Source organism: Phyllobates terribilis, unplaced genomic scaffold, assembly GCF_046119375.1.
Source record: "Phyllobates terribilis strain yellow unplaced genomic scaffold, ASM4611937v1 Scaffold_5582__1_contigs__length_50678, whole genome shotgun sequence".
NCBI lineage: Eukaryota > Metazoa > Chordata > Amphibia > Anura > Dendrobatidae > Phyllobates > Phyllobates terribilis.
This window is the reverse complement of record NW_027368328.1, coordinates 19,337-45,642: the sequence shown is the minus strand read 5'-3', so window position 1 is coordinate 45,642 and position 26,306 is coordinate 19,337. Positions and strand designations below refer to the sequence as shown.

Sequence of the window (26,306 nt, the reverse complement as noted above, 5' to 3'; positions counted from 1 at the left end):
GAATTTTTAGAGTCGGTATCCTTAGTTTTTCGCCTTGTTTATGACGTTGTGAACTTTTACAAAGATGCATGATCTTTAAATTTTCTTACTAGGCCTTAGATGTTAATATTCCAAGTATATGTAGTGAGGATATGTGAGATTAAGTAGAGGACTTAGGCTTGGGCATGTGGATTGTGACTAGGACGCAACAGAACCTTATTTAAATTACATGATGACCACCTTGCCTCTTGATTATCATTTTGTCATAATAAATTGTCCCCATCCTTTTTACAAAGAAAAAAGCATAAAGGTAGTGAGCTCCTAGTAAAAGAAAATCGAAAGAGCACTCGATGCTTGAGGTGTGAAAAATAACTGAGGGATCGATCCTGTGTGATCTATTAAGAAAGAGTCTCATAGTATCCTTGACCATAAAATGGACAGGTTCTACCTAGAAAACTAATAATTTGGTATGGACCATAAAATGGACGGACCCCTGCATCCAAAATGTACAGGTGTAGAAAAAGTAATGGGATAAAGGGGGCAAGGAAAATTGCATATGGTATGACTTGAGTAGAGATTGGTTGATGACTATTTTCAAACAATTTGGAACTTGTGCGAAATTATCATAAGTAGAAAGCATGTTAGGACAAGTTCTAGTCGCTTATTTAATCTTCCGTTATTCACATTCATATGTTACTTGGGTGGAGACATCTTTGGTATAGTATGGAGATTTAGAGGATTGCATCTGCGTAGGGGTTAGCATAGTTCAAATATTGGGGGATAATTGGTACCATCGTCAAAGTCAAGCTATTTTAAATGCATTACTTTGAAGTTTGTGTCTGGAGTCGGAATCTACGCCCGTTATTCTATGATGATAGGTACCATAAGTCAGAAGTTGATCAATGACCACTTGGATTGTACCACCGTACTCGTTGAGCCTGCCAAGAGTCAGCTACAGTTTACTCGAGGACGAGCAATAGTTCAAGTGTGTGGGTATGATTGGCGACATCTCGTACATCATAAGGAGTGGGAATTAACATCAACTACGGGAAAATTAGGCCACAAATGGAGCATAATGCCATAATCTGGACTTCGTAGAGTAAAGAGTACAATTACGAGAATTACGTGCACGAGGGAGAGACGCGGAAGGCAAGAAGCAAACACAAGTAAAAAATAGGCGGAAAAAGGGCACTTTGCCCCGGGCACGACCGCGCCTAGCTCGCGCAGCAAGCCGGCAGCAAGCCACACAAGGGCGCTACCGCTCCAAACACGAAACGATTGTGCACCACCTTCTGAGGGTGGCGTGATTGCGCCGACACATGCACGCCTGCGCCTTCAACCTCCACAGCAACACGAGAAGCCCTAGTTCCGAGACTTTAGTTGGGCTTTTTACCTATGTTTTACATGTATTTCGGGCTGGTCTTTCACATAACTCATTTTAGGGTTCTCATTTAGGGTTAGCTTACTCATTTCTTATAGGGAGAGCTTTTCCTCTCCCTAATTATCCATTATCTCATTTTCCAAATTACATTAGGTTATTAGCAATGAGCCATGAGTAATCTCCTTAGACTTTGTATGGTTGGTTTGCGCCTCTAGGCTGATTCAATGTGAGGTTCTTATCCTTGGTTCTTACTGTTATTATGTCTTTATTGCTTTAATCTCTTCCATGTAATATCTATTGAATTGAATGCACTTTCTAGATTGATCACCTAGGCTATTTGTTTGCTTTAATATTGCTAGGGCCTGGTTTATTCTGGCTGGAGAACCTTGTCTGCTTAGTAGTAGGAATCTCTACTTGGACTTGTAGGATAGGGAGATTAATGAGGTATAGGCACCAAGGGCAATATACCTTCCTATTTATTCATGAACATAATGCTCCCTAGGAGTTAGTCTTGATAGTTTCAAGGCTAGGTTGGTAGGAACGACGTTGTTAGGACTAGTTGACCTAACTAGCAATATCATTACATGGATTAGGGAAATTAGAAGGCATATAGGAATTAGGAATAGAGATAGAACCTGAATAGAAGGAACCTAAGACCATTGAATCAGGCTAGTAGGTTAGACTAACCATATGAAGTGTTTTTCCCAATTAATCAAAACAATCAAAACAATTTTCACAATCCCCCAATTAGTTACTTTTCACTACTTAGTCGTTCTAATACCTTAAGAATTGAATACGTTTGGTTCCTTGTGGGATTCGACCCCTACTTGCCACTCTACTTTAGTAGAGGAGTAAAAGGTATTACTTTGATTAGAGGGCCTAACGACCTCTCTGTCAACTTCCCGGGTGTTCTCGGTTGAAGAAGGCAAATTCGCTAAAGAGGGAGATAGCGTAAGTGAGAAAAGAGATGAGGATTCGTTGTATGACTGCCTAGAGTGGTTTAAGGGGCTATGTTCTAGCTGCCCCTTTCATGGCTACGAGCACTAGGATTTGGTACTATTTCCCACCCTGAGGAGGATGATCGACTCTGCTTGCGGAGGGATCATGCTCAACATGACCCCCGGAAGATGCTATGGAGAAGTTGCAAAGTATGGCTGAGAGTACAAGAAGTTTCGGTAGGACCTACACGAAGAGGACGGTAAACAATGAGAGTGCAAGCACAGAAGGATCAGGCTTAGCTGGCAAGAGAGCGGAGATAAAGAAAATGATCACGAGTCTACTACCCAAGAGTGGGCACCAGCCCACACGAGTATGCGGAATTTGTGCTAGTTCAGGTCATCACTCAGACCAGTGTCCCAAGTTACAGGACAACAATTGCAGAGGTAAATGCGATAGGACGATACGGACTTCTTAGGCCATGGTAAAGTCAACATTAACAGAAGTACCAACCCAGATTTAGAGAGCCACAAGAACAAAGGTGGAGGTCCCGCGACCAAAAGCAGAGCTCAATAGTTCCCACCTTAGAGATGATCAAGGAGATAACCAAGAATCTTACCAACCTCGCCACGAATACCCATACCACGGATGCCAGACTCAAGAATTCGGAAGTCCAAATGGGCAAAGTAGCGCAGATGGTTTCAACGCTGGTTCAAAATCAATTTGACTCACTACCAGTGCAGAATATGGTGAACCCAAACCAATATTCAGCGGACCAAAATCTTAAGAACGTCAGCGCGATGGCACTAAGAAGTGGGAGAAACTTGGAGGAGAAACCAGGCCAAGAAGAGACAAGTGAAGGAGACTCTTCATAGGCGCGTCCGGGCCAAGAGTCGCATGATCGCGTCTACGACTCTACAGAGAGGCGCGACCACGCCCGCCTAGTGCGCGACCGCACCCATGGGTTTGTAGACAGGCGTGAGCGTGCCTCAACCATGTGCGACCGCCCATTTAAAGAAGAGGTTTCCGGAAACTCTGTGCGACCGTGCCCCCTATTGCGCGACCGCGCACATGTTTCTGAGGACCGGCGCGATCGCAATCCCCTTAATGCACGACTGCATCCCTCTCATTGCTGAATCCGAGACCCGTACAAGGCTGAATATCGATGATACCGACCCGATAGAGGAGGAAGAGGAGCTTGATGACCCAAGAGGAGACTTTAATCTTTGACAAAGCAATTATGTACGTCCTAACTTCCCTCCACTCTACTTGGAGAAACCCCTGACCCCCTTCCCAGAAGCACTACGAGACACAACAAGGCCAACGGACGACAAGGAGATATTCGAGATCTTTATCAAGTGTCCAGTCAACATTCCACTATGCCGGAGAGAGAGTGTATGTCATCTACCAGAGACGCATGCCCACCAAATTCAACGATCTAGGTATGGTGACTATACCTTGCCTTATCGATAACACTGATTTTGATAGGGTCATGCTGGACTTAGGAGCATCCATAAATGTTATTCCTCACTCCCTCTGTACACAAGTAGGACTAGGCCCCCTGATTAATTCTGATATATTAGTGCGATTAGTTGATGGGTCTACCGTGCGTCCTAAGGGAGTTGTGGAGAATGTGCTAGTTAAGGTTGATAGGTTAGTATTCCCCACCGACTTTTATGTACTTGATATGGAGAGTAGTAGGAGAATGCACCTATAGTTCTAGGAAGGCCGTTTATGAGGACAATAGGTACCAGGGTAGATTTAGGGCATGGGACCTTATCATTGGAGTTCGATGGTGATGTAGTGAGTTTTGATATCTATGATACTGATGGAGAGTCTTGTGATGAGTTAGCTAGTGTGTTTTCTATAGAGGTAGTTGATCCCGAGAGGGACGTAGACATGTTGGAGATATCTTTGGCCGATGGGCCCCATGCTGATGTTAGAGGGAGAAAACCCTCCTTCTCTTCCCCCTATTGTACAGGTACCTAGAGTGACGTCTTCGTTACCTCCAGGACATTACATATGGACAAAGAGAGGCTACTACAAGGGGCTCGTAAAGAAGAAAATAATTAAGCAATATTGGATCAGGAAATATGAGTTGGCCCTAAGAAGGGCCAGTGCAGGCTGATATGAGAGCAAGACGTCGGGCATACTATGTTAACCATATGTGTTGTCCGGGAGGCAACTTGTCCATGAGGTAATTTTCTTACTTCCATTTAGGTTATCTTTGTTCCTTATCTCACAATGAGGACATTTTTTGGTTTAAGTGTGGGAGAGGGGATTTACTTCACCTATCGTAGTAGTAGTTTTTGAAAATTTTGAGTTATTTTTGAATTTTTAGAGTTGACATTCATACTTTTCCCCCTAATTTGATGTTGTGTCAACTTCTATAAAGATATGTGAATCTTGAATCTATTTACTATAATTTAGATGTTAATATTTCAAATTTATATGATGAGGATATGTTTGATCAAGTAGAGGACTTTGACTTGAGCATGTGGATTATGATTAGGATGCATTAGGACCGATACTAAGATTGCATGTTCACCATCTCTTATCTAGTTTGTCATTATGTCATAATAAATTGTTTCCTTCCTTTTGCATCACAAAATAAAAGAAAAAGAATAAAAAGGAGAATAAAAGGTAGTGAACTCAAGTTAAAAAGGCGGAAAAGCACGCGATCTCTGTGGTGTGAAAGATCAATCCGGGTTCGATCCTCAATGGATAAATAAGAAAAGAGTCTCATTAGTGGCCCAGACCGTAAGATGGACGGGCCCGATACCAAAAAAGTGAAAATAAAGTGCAAAATTTGTGAATAGGATAAATGAGGAGCAATAAAAGTGCATATGCTATGCCTTAAGTGGAGTTGTGGTTTTTGTTTGCTTTCGATGTTGTTGGAATTCGTGCATAAGTGTCATAAGTAGGAAACATGGTAGGACAAGAATTAGTCACTTATTTGATATTCCGTTATTCGCATTGGTACATTACTTGGATAGAGACATCTTTACCACAGTCTGAGGATTCGGGTTCGTGTATTTGTATAGAGTGAACATAGTTCAGCACTTGTGGAATATTTGAATACCATCATTGGGATAATTAGAGTCTAGTTAAGTTGCATTACTTTTCGAGTTTTTCTAATAGAGTCGGAGTCTATGCCCATTGCTTTTGATGATTGTAGGTACCTAGAGATGGAGTGTTTGATTCGACGAACACTACTGTTAAGTCTCCCGTACTCGCTGAGATCGCCCTGGAGTTAGCAGCAGCTTACTCGAGGACGAGAAAGGTTCAAGTGTGGGGGTGTTTGATAGGCAGCATTTAGTACAACGTAGTAAGTGGTCGTTAGCATCATATACGAGTGGTTTGGCATGATTATGACGCGTATTACCGTGATTCGGACCGAGCGAAGCAAAGGTGTTAAACAAAATGATTGCGGACATTCGAGAAGAAGATTGCCAAGGGTACTATGTCGGAGCCGCACACACAGGTACGCAACCGCGCAGGGCCATAAAAGAATAGGCATGAATAGGCCATGTCTCGCGCGACTGTGCCACTAGACACGGGATAAAGTCAAGATCTCGTCCCAGGCGCGACCATGCCGACACAGGCGCGACCGCGCCCGTGTTGGCTGAGAAGCCTTTGAAACCCTAATTTTACTTAGATATTTATGTGGACTTTGGGCTACTTTTAGATGGAGCTTTGGGCTAGGTTAATTAGGTTTAGCTCTTCTCATTAGGTTAATAAATAGAGGAACTTTTGCCTCCATCTATAATCACATAATCACGTTTCATAGTTTATCATTTCATATTTACGTAGTTTTCGCAATGAGCCAGGAGTAGTCTTATTTACTTTGTTCGATTGGTGGAAGTCAATGAGTTGATTAAATATAAGACTTTGATCCTTTCATTCTAATAATATGTCCTAATTTGCTTTATCCTCTTTCTTATATTCATCATTGAATTGAATTATCTATCTAGATTGATCACCTAGGTTATTTAGTTCAATTTCATATAGCTAGGTTTGGCTTGTCTGAGTTGGAGAGTCTTGTCCACTTAGTAGGAAATCATTTACCTGGACTAGTTGTACTTGTAGATGTATGGAGGTTAATGATGTGTTAGTAGCCAAGTGGCGCTGCACATTCCTATCTATTCTTGATCTTAATGATGCCTTGAAATTGACCTTTTATAGTTTCATGGTTAAATATAGAGGTAAGGGCTATTAGGGATAGTTGAACTAATTAGCTACAAAGCAACAAGGATTAGGGCAACTAGAGAATATATAGGCATTAGGAAAGAACCCGAATAGAAGACGCCTAGGATCATTTAATCAACTTGTTAGGTGGATACCAATTGTGCAAAGTGCTCTTCCAATATTTGTCTTCAATAAATCATTTGTTAGTTAGTTTCACCATTCTCCCCTTTTGGCTACCTTTAGAGTTGATTGAACCTAATACCATAAGAATTGATCTCCCTTGATGCCCAGTGAGATTAGACTCCTACTTACCGCTTTACTTAGGTAGAGTAGTTCAAAGGGAATTTACTTTGACATGGCCCAAACAACCTCTGTCATAGCTCCAGGGGATTCTTATAAGTAACATCATTTTTGGCTTTGAAGGAGCTTCTAACTTGTTTCCCTTGCACACAATTAGCACATTGGGACATATTTTCGGGCTTGATAGGAGGTAGACCACACACTAGTTCCCTTGTGTGTAACTTGTGAAGCAAATGTAGACTAGAATGACCAAGTCGTTGATGCCATAGAGACGAGTGATCCTCAATAGAAGCAAGGAACAAATGACTGTTGGGAATGTAGTTTGAGTAAAAAAAGTTAGGTGTTATTGACTTGTTTAACTTTTTTGATGATTTCATTGGCTGAGTTCCTTACAAAGCATTTGGTGGTCGTGAAGGTAACTTCGTTAGGGCCTTCATCACAAAGTTGAGCAACACTCAACAAGTTGAATTGCATGCTATCAACCAAATTCACAATTTGAACTTCAATTCCATCATTCAACTGGACCTTTCCATATTGATTCCACCGGTTTTCTTATTACCGAAAGAGATATTTCCACCTTCAGTGGCTTGAAATGAGAGGAGATTATCTTTGCACCCAGTCATATGGTAGGAGCGGCCTCTATCAATGTACCATTTGTCCTTGCTGACCGCCTCACCCTGCAAATATAAAATTTAAACTTTTGGAACCCATCGAAGCTTAGCTTTTCTGGGTTTGTTAGATTATGGGCTTTCTTGACTTTGAGAATGACAAGCACATTCAAAGGAACTTCCAGAAGAATCAAACTCATGATGAGAAGCATGTTTTAGGTCATTAACTACATGTTTCTTTCTATTTCGTGACCTATAGAGCTTACTATCTTGGGCTTTCTACTTCCTACAGTCATGGATCGTATGTCCATTGTTGCCGCATTTTTCCTTTAGAAGAAAAAAGGGCGTACTCTTTTCATGTTTAGAATTGGTGTTCTTAACAAACTTAACATACATAGTGTGAGCCTTTTCTCATGTAAACCAAGTTTTAGTACCCTTCCGGGGGTTGTTCTAAGACTTTGATTTTTTGCTCTAAGTGTTCATTTTTACTCTGCATGCATGAAGGGCCTTATCTAAAGTCTCAGTTTTTTTATTTAACTCCCTAGTTAAATTTTCTTAAGTAGAGGAACAAGCAGAAGAATCATTTTCAGAGTCATAACCTAGTCCGGGTCTAGCACGGACTAACCCAGTTTGATTAACCGTTTTTTTATTTATGAAATCAGTTAAAGTTTCAAGCTTATTCAGAATAAGTTGGATATCATTTTCCATCTTATTACTTATGACCTTAGGTTATCCCCCTTGAGGTTGATTTCCCTTGCATCCCTTACAGGACTTACCTATTAAGCTCAGTTCCCTAACTTTCTTAAGGGCCTTTTCTGTTTTAGCAAGTCTATTAGACAGATCTAGGCTTTCATTTCTTAATTCCTGAATTTCATCCTCATATTCTATAGTATGTTTTTCAAGAGTCCCGTTATCGGCAAGTATGCTTTTAATCATGGTAAGAAGTTTATCTTTTCCTAGAATACTAAGGCGGTTAACAAAATTAGGAGTTAGATGTACCTCAGAAGTCGCTTCCTCCGACTTAGCCATGAGGCATATGCCTTGGAAGCCTTCATGAAGATCACCCCATCATCATATGCTCCCCATAAAGAGAAAAAGGCTTTCTGTTTAGTGGTTCTACCTTAGCCATAGTACATGTCTTCGAGGTAACCTTTATCTTGACAGTTTTAGCAAGCATAGTACTTGAGGTCCCTCTTGGAAGTTGAGGCAAATCGAGAGGTTTTGTTCTGTAAGAACTTTTTCACTGTCTTTTTCATAAGGGAGATCTGCATATCATCATCATCATCATAGTTTTCCTCTTTGTTTTCCATCTTCTCAAGAACTCTAGTGAGATTTAAGGTAGTCCCTCTGGTTTCCTTGATCACACTGCTTCTTTGATAGCCTACAGTTTCTTGATCAAAGAACTTTCCAAAGATTTCCATCACTGTAAGGGACTTACTTTGGTTGGAAATAAGGGCAGTCCTTCTATTCAGTTTGTATTTTTCACTCATTCCATAGATGATCGCAGAGATTATTCCCATTGACGGATGTTGACTCCAGAGGCACTTAATTATCCACTAAGATAGTGAATCTGGATTGACAAGCAAACACATCTAGGAAGAATCTTCATGGCATGAAACTCTCTTTGAAGGTTGAATTTTTAGTTGTTCTTCATGTCATTGCTCCCTCTGTGGATGGATATGATGGCCGCCCATATTTGGCATTGGCTCAATGTCGGTTCGTGTGAGATCGATGAGTATGAGCTGGAGAGCTTTGGAATTTTTCTCCATCTTGATATAGTTATCGGATTGCCAGTCCTTTCTATCCTTGATGGTTGCATGGATTTTCTTATCACCGAGTTTGATGATCTTCCAACATTGGTAGTCTTGCTTTTAATGTAAGTCGTGTGAACTCCCAACTACCAGTTGAGCTCTCCCTGTTGAAGTTGATGTGGTTTGTTTATGGAGATGCCAAGTGTGAATTCACCGTTCTTGGTCATTGTTTCACAATTGGATCGTGCTCTGATACCAATTATAGGATCGATAAGAGGCTTGATCTTAGGAACTTAGATCTCGGTTCCTTATAGAAGAATTCAAGCTTAGTATTTTAGATTTATGTAATTTGTGAAACACATAATGAAACTCAACTTCACTTTTCTATTTAATTAATTCACAAGAGTTACAACCTAAGTCGAACACACAGTTATTAGATTTTACACACGGCTCTCTACTTAGGCTTGTACAGACTCTCTCTATAATAGACGTATTTAAAATCAACAACCAACAAAACCTGAAACTCAACGTTATAAAGTTAAATGCTAAAACGAATTTCCTAAACTAAATTATTCAAAATAATCTGAAATCTCCAAAATACAATGAATCTAAACTATAAAATATTGTAGAATCTCAACAGCTTCCTTAAAATGTGCTACTTTCCACATATAGGGACTGACGGAAGATACTTTCCTTATTTTCATGCGCGATCCCCTTGATCTCTAATCACCGGTTCCCTTCGCATACAAATACTTCCATTAATCTTGTCGGCCCCCTTGAGCAATATCAGTTAGTTACTATTCCTTGTGTTATTCTCTTCGGTCCTCTTGAGTTCTATCAGCGCTATCCAAGCTCCTTTGCTTTTATTCAAGTAATCCAGTTACTTAGCCTTAAGCATGATTCCAATAGAAGCTCTGTTATAATCCTTTAATGTCTCACTCAAGGTAGATATTAAAATAAATAAGTGTTTGTTATCATAAAAATCGAGGAGACGATGAATAGGAACTGAGTTGCTAGTTCTTATAACCCAACATGAACCCTTTAAGGACAGCTCTGTTGTAGGTGGTAAACCTGAAGTTTAACATGAAATAAAACAATTAGAAGTTCATTGTAGTGAACCATCATTTGTCGATGGAACACTAGAAGGATGAAATGTTGTTCATGATAGGAAGAGAAAGAAGAAATGTGCCAGACCAATTCCTCAAGATGTTATTACGCTTAGAAGTGACGAAGAAAAGGATGAAGATCATATCATGTCTGGACCAATTCCTCAAGATGTTATTACGCTTAGAAGTGACGAAGAAAAGGATGAAGATCATATCATGTCTGGAAAGAAGTAAAGAGTTTGTGACGTAGTTTACCTGGACAATGATGATCATGTAAAATTCAATGACGAGTGTCGAAGTGAATGACTATGATCATGTTGATTTCAATTACTATGTTCATGTCAAAATCAATGATGATGATCATATAAAATTGAATGAAAAGCATCATGTCAAAGTGAATGACTACGCTGATGATCATAATGGTTGAGATACTGCTGGCGAGTATATTGATAGTACCGACTCAGAGATGGATATGGAGGAGTTGGCTTATATGGAAGGTACTGATGTTGATGAACATAGGTGTAGATCCCATCGAGCATAAAGTGATACTGTCAATTTAGAACAAGGCGTGAGAAGAGCCCTATGAAGAAGGAGATAAGACGTGGAGAAATTTATGAGAAGAAGCATCAAATACAGGATGATATAAGATAGTATGTTCTAGAGAACTGTTTTGAATACACAGTTAAGAGCTCTCAACCTGAACATATATATAACCACAAATATAATAATATCACATTTACATTCCTAGTTCCATTGAAGGCGAGTACTAGTGTGTTTGTTTTTCGTAAATCTCGGACAAATCATAATTGTGGCATGCTATACAAGCATAATTCGAGCAAGTTGGCAACGACATAGTACATTGCTAAAACAATATTGTATAGGTATATTTTGTTATACTAGTTATGTACAAAAGGGTGAAATCCATTAAAAAATTTATCGTACTTTGTGTACTACAATGCATTTGAATTTAGTTTTGGTGAGCAAAAAGTTGCACCCCGTGTGTCGAAAATAGTGATTGCATTGAAAAATCAAGGGGTTGATGCAAGTTATTGAAAAGAAAATCGTGCACGTCACAAGGATGAGCAGATGGTACGTGGAACTCCCGAGGAAAGTGCAGGATTGTTGAAGGGGCTTGATCTTAGAAACCGAGATTCAAGTTCCTAAGAGCGGAATTCAAGCATAGTGTTTATGTGTTTGTGTAATTCTTGAAACAAACTATAAAATCAAAACACTCTTCGCTATTGATTGAATCAGAAGAGTTACAACCTAAGTCAAACACACAATTCATACATTCGACACACAACTCTCTACTTAGGCTTGTACAGAGTCCCTTCTCTCAATAGATCTAAACTGCTTCGACAATTCAACTCTCTAGCTCTGAAATGCTTAACACGCTAAACTCTAATAATCGACTAGCTAACCTTCTAAAAACCCTAGAACATCATCTTATATAGGTGAGCAATAAAATAAATTTCCTAAACTAAAATATTCGTAATCAGCAAGATACCATGAATCCAAACAATAATATCTGAACTGTTTCCTTAAATGAAGGAGCATTCCAAATATAGGAACTGATAAAGATCCTTTCCTTATATAAAGGCTCGGTGCCCTTCAGTGCTATCCTTCGGCTCCCTTCGTGTACAAATATGTATAATAGTCTCGTCGGTTGATGGGCGCTAAAAGTCGTTGTGCCTATCAAAGATATCCAACTTAACGAATCCACTAGTATAGTGGTAAGCAGGGGTCGAATCCCAAGAGAGCCATAACGATAGTTTATTTCCTGTTATGCTACCTAGTAGTAACTATTGGGGGGGTTTTATGTGATCTTAATCAACTTCGCAATTAAGCAAATATGAAAGCAATATTGGTTGGGTTGTAAACAATTATGGATATGAAGCTCACTCCTTCTAGAATCAGCGCATTATTCAATTGGAATGTTGATCATCGAATTCTACTACATTCTGAATTGGTTAATCCGGTTGTCCTACTCTTTGTTCGTAAATAGCAACTAGTCCAAATAGTCCTAGAGACCCTTATTGTACGTCATAACCAAGGAAATCCCAAGATTAAATAACACAATAGCATGAAGATCAAAGATAAGTAGGCCTATGCAATACCATTGACAAATCGCCGATATTCGATACAGGTTTATAATCTCTACACAATAAGCACTCGCAAATAGTCTATGCAAATTCTGCTCGCTACCTAAAGACAAGACTTTTCAAATCGAATTATCAAGCCTAGCAATATGATGAATAATGATTAAACTAGTTTGCAACCTAGATAAAATCAAGATCAATCAATGAAATCAATAAAGCACAAGAGATCATAAAACAATCCTGAAATTAACTTTCGAACATAAACATTAGAATTCTCACAACAAACCTAGAACAATGGCTTCAGCCTAAAGAGTGAACTACAATGAACTTAGCCAGATATACCCATCGAAAGCAATGAATACATATGGATGAATGATGAGAAAACAAACCAGGGAAGATGGTGAAAGTGGAACAAAGGTGGAAGCTTTCTCTTGGCTGCTGTTGAGTTCTACGTAAATGAAAGTGGTGGAAGAATAATGAAGTCCAAAACAATCTAACCTAATTTCCTAAGGCTTATATAGTCTCCAATAAAAGGGCGTCATGATCGTGACACAGGGGTCGCGATCGTGATTTTGCTCCAGTTCTCAGGTATGTAGATGGTCGCGATTGTGACAGAGGATCTCGGTCGTGACACCTCAGCTGCGGCCAAGTCACGATCGTGACATACATGTCTCGGTCGTGATGTCTTCAACTGAGACTGAATCCCGGTCGTGATGCTCCATTTCGGTCGTGACTTCTTCTCCTGAGATGGTCTTCGATCTTCTACAAGTGTCGAGGCAGTTTGGCTTTGCCTCTCGGCTTCTCCTGGGGTGTAGGCGTCCATCCCGAATGCACTAACATTGAGCACAACCGGGATCTCCATGATAAAACCACTCAAAACCTCTTACGAGCATCCCGCTAATCCATAAATGAACTCCAAACCGGATTCCGGGAATACCACTCCTTAAGCACCTAAACACCACTAAACCTAATCTAATAGTCGCTAGTTAACACCATATAATAAGCTCCTATCAAACTTCCACACACTTAAACCTTGCTTGTCCTCGAGTAAGCAAAATAAAACCCACTCCTCCTATAAGCACAAAGGTATGCAGTAAGTGTAGAGACAGTCTATTAGCGATTATAGTTCGAACTCCAAGTGTAAACGAGCACTAACCTACCTCCGACCTATCTTCTTATCTCTTCCGAGATGACCTACCCAAATCCCTCCTAATGTCTCCACTTCATATGTCACCAATTCATAACAATAATCAATATCGAACCAAGTAATGCGCAATAAAGCACAAGTGGACTCCTAATCTCCTCTAAGGGTAAGGGTACAGACGTGCACTTCTAGCGCGATATCCACCTGAGGCGCGGGAGCAATATGAACGGGCGGATTTCGATCCAGTGTTTGTGCCAGCAAAGAAAATACTGAAGAACATCCATCGACTGTTACCACTTCCTCTTACTCCGTGACTCGTATATTGGAATTCGCTCCCCGGTCACTCCACCAAGAAAGGTAACATAAGCTTATGATCGAACCCTTTTCTATAGAAAATAAATAATGATAATGAAGATAAAAATCGAGTCTCCCACTCGCTTATACACTTCTTATACCTCCTTTTCAATTAATGTCCTAAACCACTAATCAATGTAATTAAACCATACATCACAACCACCAATCCTAATCAAGAAATCTGCATAGCACAACCACAACAATATGCATCCAACTCCAAGAAATAGAAATGTAATCCTAGAATCTAATACAACCGCCAATAATGTGTAGCAAATCTAATGAAATAGTGAAAGGGTGAGCATGCGAAGTATGGATATCAATAAGCTCAAAAACAGAGGAATAAAAGGCTAAATACTAACTTCTTATCCCTCCTTGGTGAATCCTAAAATCCCGAGACAATCCTTCAACTCCCTTCTTATGTCTCCGACGCCAATAAATGATGCAACCAAACAAATAATTGCAAATAATGTAATCCTGGCGCCCTTTCGGGTTTTCACCAAAATTCTAGAGTGGTAGGAACTATTTCTTTCTTTTCTTTATTTTCAGGCACCCACCTTTTCCTTTTTATCCATTTTTGCCTGGTTCTTTTGTTCTTTTTATTTTATTTTATTTTTTTGGTGGAACTCCCTTTTCGATCCAATCACTTCTTATTCACCTGGGTTTTTCTGATTTTTTTTCTTTTCTTTTTAACAATAATAAAAGCAAAGGTCCAAGAATTATCCGGTATAGACTCGATAGAAAAACACAAAACACATCAACATAGTAGACTCAAAAACATAAAAATAGCAGAATAGCAAAACACCAAAAACATCAGCAACAAACACCTCGACAAGTCGACTCCTCTCCTCACACTTGAATCACACATTGTCCTCAATGCAGAAAAAGAGGACACATAAAAAGGGAAGAAGAAGAAGAACCGTGGAATGTTGTGGTGTTATCTCGGTCGCGAGAAGTAAAAGGGGGTAGTGGTCGACTGCATTACGACTGTGACATAGTGTCACGATCGTGACACGAGTAGCTGTGGTATGTGACCGGCGTGTTTCCTCCTACGATGACCTCCTGATGTTGGTTCCGCGATTTGCCTGTAAGAAAACAAAAACAAAACAGAATAATGGGAGAAAAGTTAGTAATACTCCCTCGGGTTGCCTCCCGATCAGCGCCTTAGTTAACGTCGCGGCACCACGTAGAATAAATCAACCAGCATCTTTCGATCCCTTTGGAACCTCCGATTTCAGGTTTTCTTGTAAGAACCAATTATTGAAAGGTTTGAACCTCAGACCATTCACCTCTGTGACTCTCCATCCTTGCTTCACCTTTTTCTCCTTACTTTCCTCATACTTAGACTCAACTTGGGGTTGTGCACTTGCTGTGTTCGTAACCTGCACAACAGTACTAGCAGGTTTCTCGCCCTGTGTGGTCAGAGAGGTGGGGCTACAGCCTAAAACAGAATTAAGGAGCAGGGAGCGCAGTGCATCCGAACATAGTTCGGGGGTTTAACAATCTTATCAATAGAAAATACCGAGCCATCATCCAGGGGTTGTGTCGTAGTTTCATATATGTTAAAATTAACAACATCCCCGTCAAACTCGAGTGTAAGCGCCCCGGTGTCTAGATCTAATTTAGTTTTGGTTGTCCTCATAAAGGGTCTGCCCAGAAGGATAGGTGCAACATGCGTATCATGATTCACATCCAGCACATAAAAATCCGCAGGGAATATAAGGTTATCCACCATAACCAACACATCTCCAACTAACCCTTTCGGGTAAACCATAGACATGTCACCTAGCTGAATCACAATCCCTGTTTCACTCAGAGGTCCTAATCCTAACGATTTGTATAATGAGTAAGGCAAAACATTAATAGAAGCATCTAAATCTAGCATGGCCCTATCAATTTTATTCTTACCAATAGTACATGGGATACTAACCATACCTGGGTCCGAGCACTTAGTTGCTATCTTCTGCTGGATGGCTGCAGAAACTCTCTTGCTGACATGTACCTTCTGTTTCCCTTTCAGCTTCTGGCTCCTCTTCTTGGTGCAGAGCTCCTTCAAGAACTTAGCATAACGAGGAACACTCTTGACGAGTTTAAGAAAAGGGATGTTTACCTTACACTTACTAAGCATTTCAAAGATTTCCTTGTCGTCACAGACATCAGCACTTGGTCTCGGTTGAGATGGTTGGTCACAATCGTGATGGTGTAAGCTAGAGCTTAGTCTCGATCGTGACACAGTATCACGGTCGTGACCTTCTTCATCAACTTTTACGGAAACTAAATCACCGTCATATCGGTCGTGATAACATTGTCTCGGTCGTGATGTGTAAACTGGGGCAAAGTCTCGATCGTGATGTTGGTGTCTCGGTCATGACAACTGGACAGTTACCTCTTGCAGCCTCTCTTCATCCAGCTTTTTGTCAAGTTTTCGACCACTTCGTATCATGATGGCACTTACATTTTCTCTTGGAGCTACTACAGTTTGCAAAGGTAACTTGCCTAAGATTTGTTGTGTTAAATTATTGACTGCCTCCGCCATCTGTGTGGCCTGCTTCTCTAGATTCCTTATGCTCGACTCCATGGTTTGAACATGTGTTGTGAAGTGCTTTGTCAGTGTTTGCAGCATCTCCCTCGTTGATGGCCCTTCGGAATGCGGTGGATACGGAGCACGATAGGGGTTGTTTTGGTATTTATTTTGGTAGTAGCCTTGATTTGTCCACCAATCAGCTTATTTCTCCTAAAGCCAGGATTATCATTGCTCCGCTGATTATAATTATTGTTTTGGTCGTAGCGAGGCCTAGGAGGTCCAAAACCTGCCACCGCGTGAACTTCAGCAATCGTCTGGTCCTGGAGTTGCGGACACATATCGGTAGGGTGGCTCTCATCTGCACATATGCCACATAGTCTTGCTGGTTTCTGATTTCCACGGGTGATATTCTTGATCATACTCTTTAACTCAGCGACCTCACTCTTCCATCTGGGCTCTCCGGAATTCACAGCATTAGCTCCTTTCTTTGTATACGTTCTCCAAGAACTTCTAGTCCCGTCAGCAATTTCGTTTATTCGGACTCTGGCTTTTGCAGGAGTCAAATTTAGCACACTACCATTACAAGCAACGTCTACTAGCCTTCTCTCATTATCAAGTAACCCATTGTAAAGATGGGTCACCAAATCTTTCTCCTCGAACCCATGGAATGGGAAGCTAGCACAGAATCTCGCGAACCTCTCAACGTAGTCGTACAACGACTTGTCAACATGTTGCTCCACCATAGCAATTTCCCTTTTCAAAGATACAACCTTCTTGGACGGGAAATATTTACTAAGGAAGGCCTTGTGTAGCTTCTCCCAAGTGTCGATACTCCCTGTGGGTAGAAAATAATACCATTGTCACGCGCTGTCCTTTAGTGTAAGACCAAAAACTCTCATCTTAATCTGCTCGTCGGTGACGTTACTCGGCTTGCTGCAGCTGCAGATGTCGTGAAACTCACTTAGATGCATAATCGGGTCTTCCCCAACCAGGCCATGGAATTTCGGTAGCAGATTGATGAAACCAGTCTTGAGCTTGAACGTAAAACCATCATTCAGGGCATGCAGCGTTACTCCCAGGTGTTGTTGCGTCAGATCTGGGTCCGTAAGTTCTCGCAGCGTTCTTGCAGCCATTGATTCAATCACAAGGTTCTGTAGAGATTGTTACAGGTTGCATAGGTGCGTCTGCTCTATCTCTGGATTGAAATCAAGCAAATTTGGATCAGTAGCGTGAGTGTGGACCATAAGAGAGGTCCATACTAAAGTAGTAACACAAAAAGAAATAAACTATAACAGTTGGCTCCCCGACAACGGCGCCAAAATTTGATGAGCGCTAAAAGTCGTTGTGCCTATCAAAGATACACAACTTAAAGAATCCACTAGTAAAGTGGTAAGCAAGGGTCGAATCCCAAGAGAGCCAGAACGATAGTTTATTTCGTATTATGCTACCTAGTAGTAACTATTAGGTTTTTTTTATGTGATCTTAATCAACTTAGCAATTAAGCAAATATGAAAGAAATATTGGTTGGGTTGTAAACAATTATGGATATGAAGCTCACTCCTTCTAGCATCAGCGCATTATTCAATTGGAATGTTGATCATCAAATTCTACTACATTATATTCTGAATTGGTCAATCTGGTTGTCCTACTCTTTCTTCGTAAATAACAACTAGTCCAAATAGTCCTAGAGACCCTTATTGTACGTTATAACCAAGTAAATCCCAAGATTCAATAACACAATAGCATGAAGATCAAAGATAAGTAGGCCTATCCAATACCATTGGCAAATCGCCGATACTCGACACAGGTTTATAATCTCTACACAATAAGCACTTGCAAATAGTCTATGCAAATTCTACTCGCTACCTAAAGACAAGACTTTTCAAATCGAATTATCAAGCCTATCAATATGATGGATAATAATTAACCTATTTTGCAACCTAGATAAAATCAAGATCAATCAATGAAATCAATAAAGCACAAGAGATCATAAAGCAATCCTGAAATTAACTTTAGAACATAAACATTAGAATTCTCACAATAAACCTAGAACAATGGATTCAGCCTAAAGAGTGAACTATAATGAACTTAGCCAGACATAGGCATCGAAAGCAATGAATACATATGGATGAATTATGGGAAAACAAACCAGGGAAGATGGTGAAAGTGAAACAAAGGTGGAAGCTTTTCCTTGGCTGCTGCTGAATTCTACGTAAATGAAAGTGGTGGAAGAATAATGAAGTCCAAAACAATCTAACCTAATTTTCTAAGGCTTATATAGTGTCCAATAAAAGGGAATAAAATGAATGCAAATAAATCAAAAGATGTGGAAATAACTAATAAATCTCGGATCAAATCTTCAATTAATGGGTCGTCCATGTCCGCGTCACGATCGTGACACAGGGGTCGCGATCATGATTTTTCTCCATTTCTCAGGTCTGTGGATGGTCACAATCGTGACAGAGGATCTCGGTCGTGACACCTCAACTGCAGCCAAGTCACGATCGTGACATACATGTCTCTGTCGTGATGTCTTCAACTGAGGCTGAATCCCGGTCGTGATGCTCCATTTTGGTCGTGACTTCTTCTCCTGAGATGGTCTTCGATATTTTACAAGTGTCAAGGCAGCTGGCTTTGCCTCTCGGCTTCTCCTGGGGTGTAGGCGTGGTATACTTCCTCTAGCTCCATCCCGAATGCACTAATAGTGAGCACAACCGGGATCTCCATGATAAAACCACTCAAAACCGCTTATGAGCATCCCGCTAATCCATAAATGAACTCCAAACTGGATTCCGGGAATACCACTTGTTAAGCACCTAAACGTCACTAAACCTAATCTAGTCGCTAGTTAACACCATATAATAAGCTCCTATCATCGGCCCCCTTGAGCGATATCAGCTAGATCACTCTTACTTGTGTTATTTCTCTTTGGTTCCCTTGAGCTATATCAGAGTGTTTCACTTTCTCTTGATTATCCTCTTCGGTTCCCTTTAGCACTATCAACACTATTGTTTCTCCTTATTCCTTTGCATTAAAAGTGAGGAGACGAGGGATAGGAACTGAGTTGCTTAGTTCCTATAACCCAATAATTTCCCACTTTTTAATGATGACAAACAGAGAATCCTGACATATTATTTAAGTTGTAACAAAGGGACTAAGTGCTTGATAGTGGATAATTCCCCCTTAGTCAAAGAACAAGTACACCACTAATCTTTCTTTTGGTATCTCCCAGTTTAGTTCCTCCTCAATAGATAAAACTGATATGCTTGATTAATTCCTCCTTTTGACATAATTGAAAAAAGTGCATGCTAAATATTAAGCAAGGGAGGTGGACTACTAAATCAGTACTCTCTAGAGGAATGAGTAAGGGATACGCAAAGAAGAAACCAATTATAGAACTATAATGAAAGCACATTGAAAGACTCAGATAGCACAAAAGGCATACTATTATATTGATTAAGCACACAACAACTCATACAAAAAATAGGATAATGGGCAAAAGGCCCAAAGGATTCTAAGAGGTGTTGAAAGGGAACAAAGTCTAAGCAGCTGGATCGTCAATGACATTTTCTTGCTCAGCAGGGACTTCATAGTCTTCTGGAGGAGGATCAGCGAGTATATACAAAGGTCGGTCAAATTGTCTTCAACCATACTATGAAAGCGCGTGAGTTGTGAAGATATACCTTGAAGCATTTCCAGAACCTTGATATTCGTAGCGGTTTGCTGAATAAGAGATTGATCGAGGTCGCTTGCCTTGGGAAGCTGGGAGAAGTCCTCTTTCTTAACCTTAACTTTTGTAGCTATAGGATAGGGGTCCATATTGGAGTACTTTAGCAGACGACGTAGGGCCTTAGACAGAGATAATATTCTCGCAGGGAGTTCAGGGTTATAAATACATAGCTCAACCATTATCTTCTTCACGAGTTGGGGTATGGATGGGAATGGGTTTTCTGTTGGCGAGCTGTGAGAATGTGAAGGAGAATGATCTTGGGGGTATCTATGAAATCGCCCTCCATTGCCCGTCGCATAAGGCAATCGTCTGCAATGTTGGCAGTATCTCGCTTTTCCTGGTGAGGGATAATGTTGTGGATCAGGATGTGATGAGGAAGCTTATCCTGGAATCGTATTTGGTTCGTCTTTAGACTGGAGATATTCCTTCAACCAGAAAGCATCTACAGGGTATCGACCTTACCATAGGGCCAATTCTTCTTGGACAGAGCTGAATACCCTTCACTAGTAGGGAATCCAAACACTAGTAGAAAAAACACTTGTTGAGGCTCCCTTTTAGAGGCGGACCTAAAAAAAACGCCTCAAAAAAAACTTATTGAGGCGTACAAACTATTATTCGCCTCAACAAGCACCCGGAAAATGTTCCCGGAAGATTTTATTGAGGCGGGCCGACACGGGCCCGCCTCTATAAGGTGTTATTGAGGCGGGCCGAGAAAGCCCGCCTCTTTTAATTTAAGATGGGCCGCGGGTGAGGTATTAGAGGCGGGCCATTAAGCCCGCCTCTTTTAATACCTATTGAGGCGGGCCTCTTAACGCCCGCCTCATTTGATGCTTGTTGAGGCGGGCCGCTTAACGCCCGCCTCAACAAATCCGGCTAACAAAGGAGCTTGAATGCCGGCTCTATTAGAGGCGGGCAATTAAGCCCGCCTCTATTGATACCTATTGAGGCGGGCCGCTTAACGCCCGCCTCAACAAATCCGAACGCCCTTCGTCTTTTCTTCGTTCCGCCCTTCGTCTTTCGTTACGTATTTTCTTCGTTCTCCCTTCATTCCGCCCTTCGTCTTTTCAACAGCCGTCTTCTTCGTTCTCCCTTCGTTCCGCACCACCTCGTCTTCTTTGTTCTCCCTTCGCGTTCGCCCGCCGTCCGCCCTTCGTCTCTCCTCTCGTTCTCCCTTCGGCCGAGAACGCCCGCCCTTCGTCTCTCCTCTCGTTCTCCCTTTGGCTCAGAACACCCGCCTGCCGTTCGCCCTTCTTCTCTCCTCTCCGTTCGCCCTTCGTCTCTCCTCTGCTGTTCGCCCTTCGTCTCTCCTCTCCGCGCTTCATTCGCTCTTCGGCCGAGAACGCCCGCCCTTCGTCTTCGTCTTCGCTGGCCGGTAAGTATTCTATCTAGCTACCAACTTGTGCATTTAAGTGTTTAAATCTACCCCCAATTTGTTCATTTTTTTGTGTTTATAGTTTGTGCATTCAAATTGTTTGATGAAATGCCTCTATGAAAATATGAAGAATATACCCTTAATTCATATACTATATTCCATCCTAGTCAAATCTAACAACTAATACTAACAACTTGTGCATTTAAATGTTTAAATCTATCCCGAATTTGTGTATTTTTTGTGTTTATAGTTTGTGCCTTGAAGGTGTTTGATGAAATGCCCCAATGACAATATGAAAAGTATACACCTAATTTATATACAATTTTTTGTGGTTATAGCTTTTGCATTGAAGGAGTTTATTGAGGCGTTGTCTTGAAGGATCGATATTGAATCAAGGTAATACTTCTACCCTAAGTTCTTAGGCCCTTGGCGGGATAGATTTCATAATTTAGGCCCTTGGCGGGATAGTTGCGTTTGTATTTTTTCTTGCTTAGTTGTGTATTATTATCTATTAAATTAGGCCCTTGGCGGGATAGAATTCATAATTTAGGCCCTTGGCGGGATAGTTATTAAAAATGATATTAAATCTTCCTCTTCTTGCAATTATTACTAGAAATGAGTCGTCCTTGGATGTACGGTGACCATACTACAACACAATACTTGAGTGGGGTTGAGGAGTTTATTAGATGTGCTTTATCACACCAACGTAGTACGAAAGCAGAAAAAATCTATTGTCCTTGCCGTGATTGTAAGAATATAAGGCGGTTAGATGATATTGATGAGATTGAGGATCATTTATTTCGTCGTGGTTTCAAAGAAGATTATCATGTTTGGTTTTGGCATGGTGAGAAAATACCTGATCGTCCAAGTACTAGTGTCAATGAGTTTGATGTTCGGGTAGACACTGATGATAGTGATGATGATATTGCTGAGAATAATGAGATGGATGATGACCAAGAAGATGATGAAATAAATGGGATGATGGATGGGGTGAGAGATCACTTGAACGAACAACCTCAGATGTTCGAACAGGTATCAAAGGCTGCAGAGACTCCCTTGTATCCTGGGTGTACAAAATTTAGCAAGTTAGAGGCTGTGTCAATACTTTACAACTTGAAATGTGCTTCTGGTTGGACTGATGGAAGTTTCAACACCTTATTGGAATGGTTAGGTGAATTTTTACCAGAAGGCAATGAGATGCCTATCTCTACTTATTACGCCAGAAAATTGATGTGTCCCTTAGGCTTAGATGTAGTCAAGATAGATGCTTGCCCAAATGATTGTATGCTTTACAGAAATGAACATGAAAATTCTGATGAGTGTCCAAAGTGCGGTGCATCTCGTTACAAGCGTAAAGGGATAAATTCGGCTAAGAGGGGCCCAGCAGCTAAAGTTATGTGGTATCTTCCAATAATACCTAGGTTTCAGCGTTTGTTTTCGATAAAGAAGGAAGCCAAAAATCTTAGATGGCATGCAGAAGGGAGAAAGAAAGATGGACAGCTTAGACATCCTGCTGATTCTCCTCAATGGAGAAATATTGATAAGAAATATTCTGAATTTGGTGATGAGGTTAGGAATCTGAGACTTGCTTTATGTACAGATGGTGTGAGTCCGTATGGTACGCTAAGCAGCCAACATAGCACCTGGCCGGTTCTTCTAGCGATTTATAATCTTCCTCCATGGTTGTGTATGAAGCGCAAGTATATCATGTTATCACTCCTTATCTCCGGGCCTAAGCAACCTGGGAATGACATAGATGTGTATCTTGCTCCACTTGTTGATGATTTGAAATTATTGTGGAATGAAGGTGTCCCAATGTTCGATGCATACACCAACTCAAACTTTACCTTGCGAGCTATGGTTTTTTGTACCATAAATGATTTTCCGGCATATGGAAACTTGTCTGGGTACAAAACCAAAGGAGAACAAGCATGCCCTGTATGTGAAGAGGATATGAAACCCGCCTACTTGAGTAATTACAGGAAAAATGTGTATCTAGATTACCGGAAGTTCCTTAGTCGATATCACCCTTACCGTAAAAAGAAGAAGGAGTTCAATGGGTACACCGAGGAAGGAGTAGCTCGTACACCTTTGACAGGATCACAGGTTTATGAACGGATTAAAAATGTTGACACTAAATATGGCAAGTGCTTCAAGTCCAAATCTAAAAAGGGTGTTTTATGGAAGAAAGTGTCTATACTATGGGATCTACCTTATTGGAAAGATTTGTCGGTTAGGCATTGTCTCGATGTGATGCACATTGAAAAGAATGTTTGTGATGCCATAATTGGGACTTTGCTAAATATACCCGGAAAGACGAAAGACAATCAGAATGTTCGTTTTGATATGAAGGAGAGGAATATTCGACCAGATTTGTGGCCGGTAGTAAAACCGGATGGTAAAAGGACTTTTCTGCCTCCGGCTTGTTACACAATGTCAAGAAAGGAGAAAAAGGTGTTTTGTGAGTGCTTACATGGCATTAAGGTTCCATCGGGGTATTCGTCAAACGTAAAACGTCTAGTTTCTCTTCCGGACCTTCGGTTGATTGGTATGAAGTCTCATGATTGTCATGTATTGCTTAATGTTTTCTTACCGATAGCACTTCGTGGGATATTGCCGAAACACGTGAGACATGTTATAACAAAGCTGTGCGTCTTTTTCAGTTCGATATGTGCTAAGGTTATTGATCCGGAAAAATTGGATGCTCTCCACGTTGATATTGTTGAAACTTTGTGTCGATTTGAAATGTACTTTCCGCCGTCTTTCTTTGATATAATGGTGCACTTGATTGTTCATTTGGTTCGAGAAATCAAGTTATGTGGTCCGGTATATTTAAGATGGATGTATCCTTTTGAGAGATTTTTTGGCGGTTTAAAGGACAAAGTAAAGAATCGGGCGAATCCAGAGGGTAGTATCATTCGTGGCGTCCTTCATGAAGAGATATCTCAATACGCAGCTGAGTTTTTGTCAAGGCTTCATCCAATAGGTCTTCCAAAATCTCGTCATACAGGGAGGCTTGAAGGAGAGGGAGTAATTGGTAAAAAAGTAATATCTCCTCCATCTGAAAGGAAGAGTAAGGCACATCTTTGTGTGTTGCAGCATCTTACAGAGGTGAATCCTTACATAGAAAAGCATTACACTGAATTGCAGCACAAGAATCCGAAATTGAATGAAAGAGCTTTGATGCGGGAACATAATCGGACATTTGTTGATTGGTTTAAGAAGGAAGTAGCTGAGGAACTTAGGAAAGAACATGACGTTTCTGATACGGTCAAGTGGTTATCTCGGGGTCCTCGACTATGTGTTCGGTCTTATGAAGGATATGATATCAATGGGTTCACATTCTACACTAGAAGGCAAGATGAAAAGAGTGTGGTGCAGAATAGTGGAGTGAAGGTTATTGCATCATCTAGGGTCTATGCGAGCGCTAAGGACAAAAGACCGGTTGATGCGACACAATCATATTATGGTGTAATCGAAGAAATTTGGGAGCTTGATTATAACAATTTTACAATCCCTGTTTTCCGGTGCAAGTGGGTCAACAACCCTAACGGGGTGAAGCAAGATGAAATATATCCGGGTCTGACATTGGTAAACTTTGACCGATTAAGTGATAGTGACGAGCCATTCATTCTAGCATCACAAGCTAAGCAGATTTTTTATGTGGTAGACAATGTTGATCCTAGATGGCGTGCAGTTGTCCAAGGTAAAAGACATATTCTTGGTATTGATGATGTTGTGGATGAAGATGAGTATGACGAGTATGACGATACACCCTTGTTATCAACTGTTGTTCAACCATTACCCGAGGAGGAAGATATAAATAATACTAATCATATCCGTACAGATCATAGGGAGGGAATATGGGTTACAAATCACGAATGAATAAGATGAGGTGGAATCATATACTAACCATTAGCCTGTTTTTTTATATCTACTCATGAAATCATGATCTAATTATATTTTTTTTACTTTGTTGCAGGAATTCTTGCGTGGGATGGCTGATGAAAGAGAAAATGCTGATGCATCTCGAGTACTGAATTTGTAAGATATTTGACTTCGAAAACCCCCTTTTATTATTCTCCAAGTTCCTCCTTTCGTAACCCCCCAAGTTAAAGCGAACTTTCGGAAGAGGGTCAGAGGGATACTCGGCCGAGTAATGGGCCGAGTATCCCTCTGACCCTCTTCCTTTCGCCCTTCTTTGCTCGGTTCCTTCCTTGCTTATGAATTAGTTCTTTTTGGAATACTAACAACATCATGACTGTATTGCGTGGATGTTCTAGGGCATTTCAAGTGTTTAACTATACATTGATATTTTTGAGTTTTTTATCAATAATTTCTGTGTTTCTTATGAAGCTATATACTAAGAGGACGACATCATATACTGTTGAAGAAATGGATGTAGTTCGTGAGCAATGGGCACAATATTTTACATCGACATATCTATCATCGGATTGAACTTAATCGTACTTGTAAACTGTTGTTGAGAATTTAATTGTACTCTGGTCAAACCTGTTGTATAAAAGTACATTCTTCTATAAATTTGTGTGTGGTTATTTCAGACGATTCTAAGAGCAGGTAGGGGCCAGCTTACTGTTTTGTTGCGGCTCTCTTTTCCAAATTATAGAGGCGGGCATCCTTACGCCCGACTCTAAAACATACGCGACAAGTGCCTCCGAAGGCACTTGTCGCGGCGGGCTTAAAGCAAACCGCCTCAACAAGTTGGCACCTTTAGAGGCGGGCCTCGTTAGTCCCGCCTCTAAAGGCACCTGTTGAGGCGGGCTTACGCACGCCCGCCTCAACAGGTGCTGACTTTTAGCGGCGCACATGGCCGGCC

General features: G+C 40.8%; 1 protein-coding gene across 1 annotated transcript; it reads left to right on the top strand.

Moving 5' to 3' along the window:
- The first annotated feature begins 22,084 nt into the window (after positions 1-22,084).
- Positions 22,085-25,927, top strand: LOC141250381 (uncharacterized). Its single transcript, XM_073669942.1, has 5 exons — positions 22,085-23,085; positions 23,197-24,603; positions 24,742-25,310; positions 25,558-25,637; positions 25,826-25,927. Exons 1-5 carry the CDS (start codon positions 22,085-22,087, stop codon positions 25,925-25,927), a joined length of 3,159 nt encoding a protein of 1,052 aa, XP_073526043.1.
- Positions 25,928-26,306: the final 379 nt, after the last annotated feature.

Excerpts from the sequence above, each read along its gene's own strand:
- LOC141250381 (XM_073669942.1), top strand. The coding sequence starts at position 22,085 with ATGAGTCGTCCTTGGATGTACGGTGACCATACTACAACACAATACTTG. Across the intron at positions 23,086-23,196 it reads ACAGATGGTGTGAGTCCGTA|CGGGCCTAAGCAACCTGGGA; the intron begins TGGTACGCTAAG and ends ACTCCTTATCTC. Across the intron at positions 25,311-25,557 it reads AAATAATACTAATCATATCC|TTCCTCCTTTCGTAACCCCC; the intron begins GTACAGATCATA and ends TTATTCTCCAAG.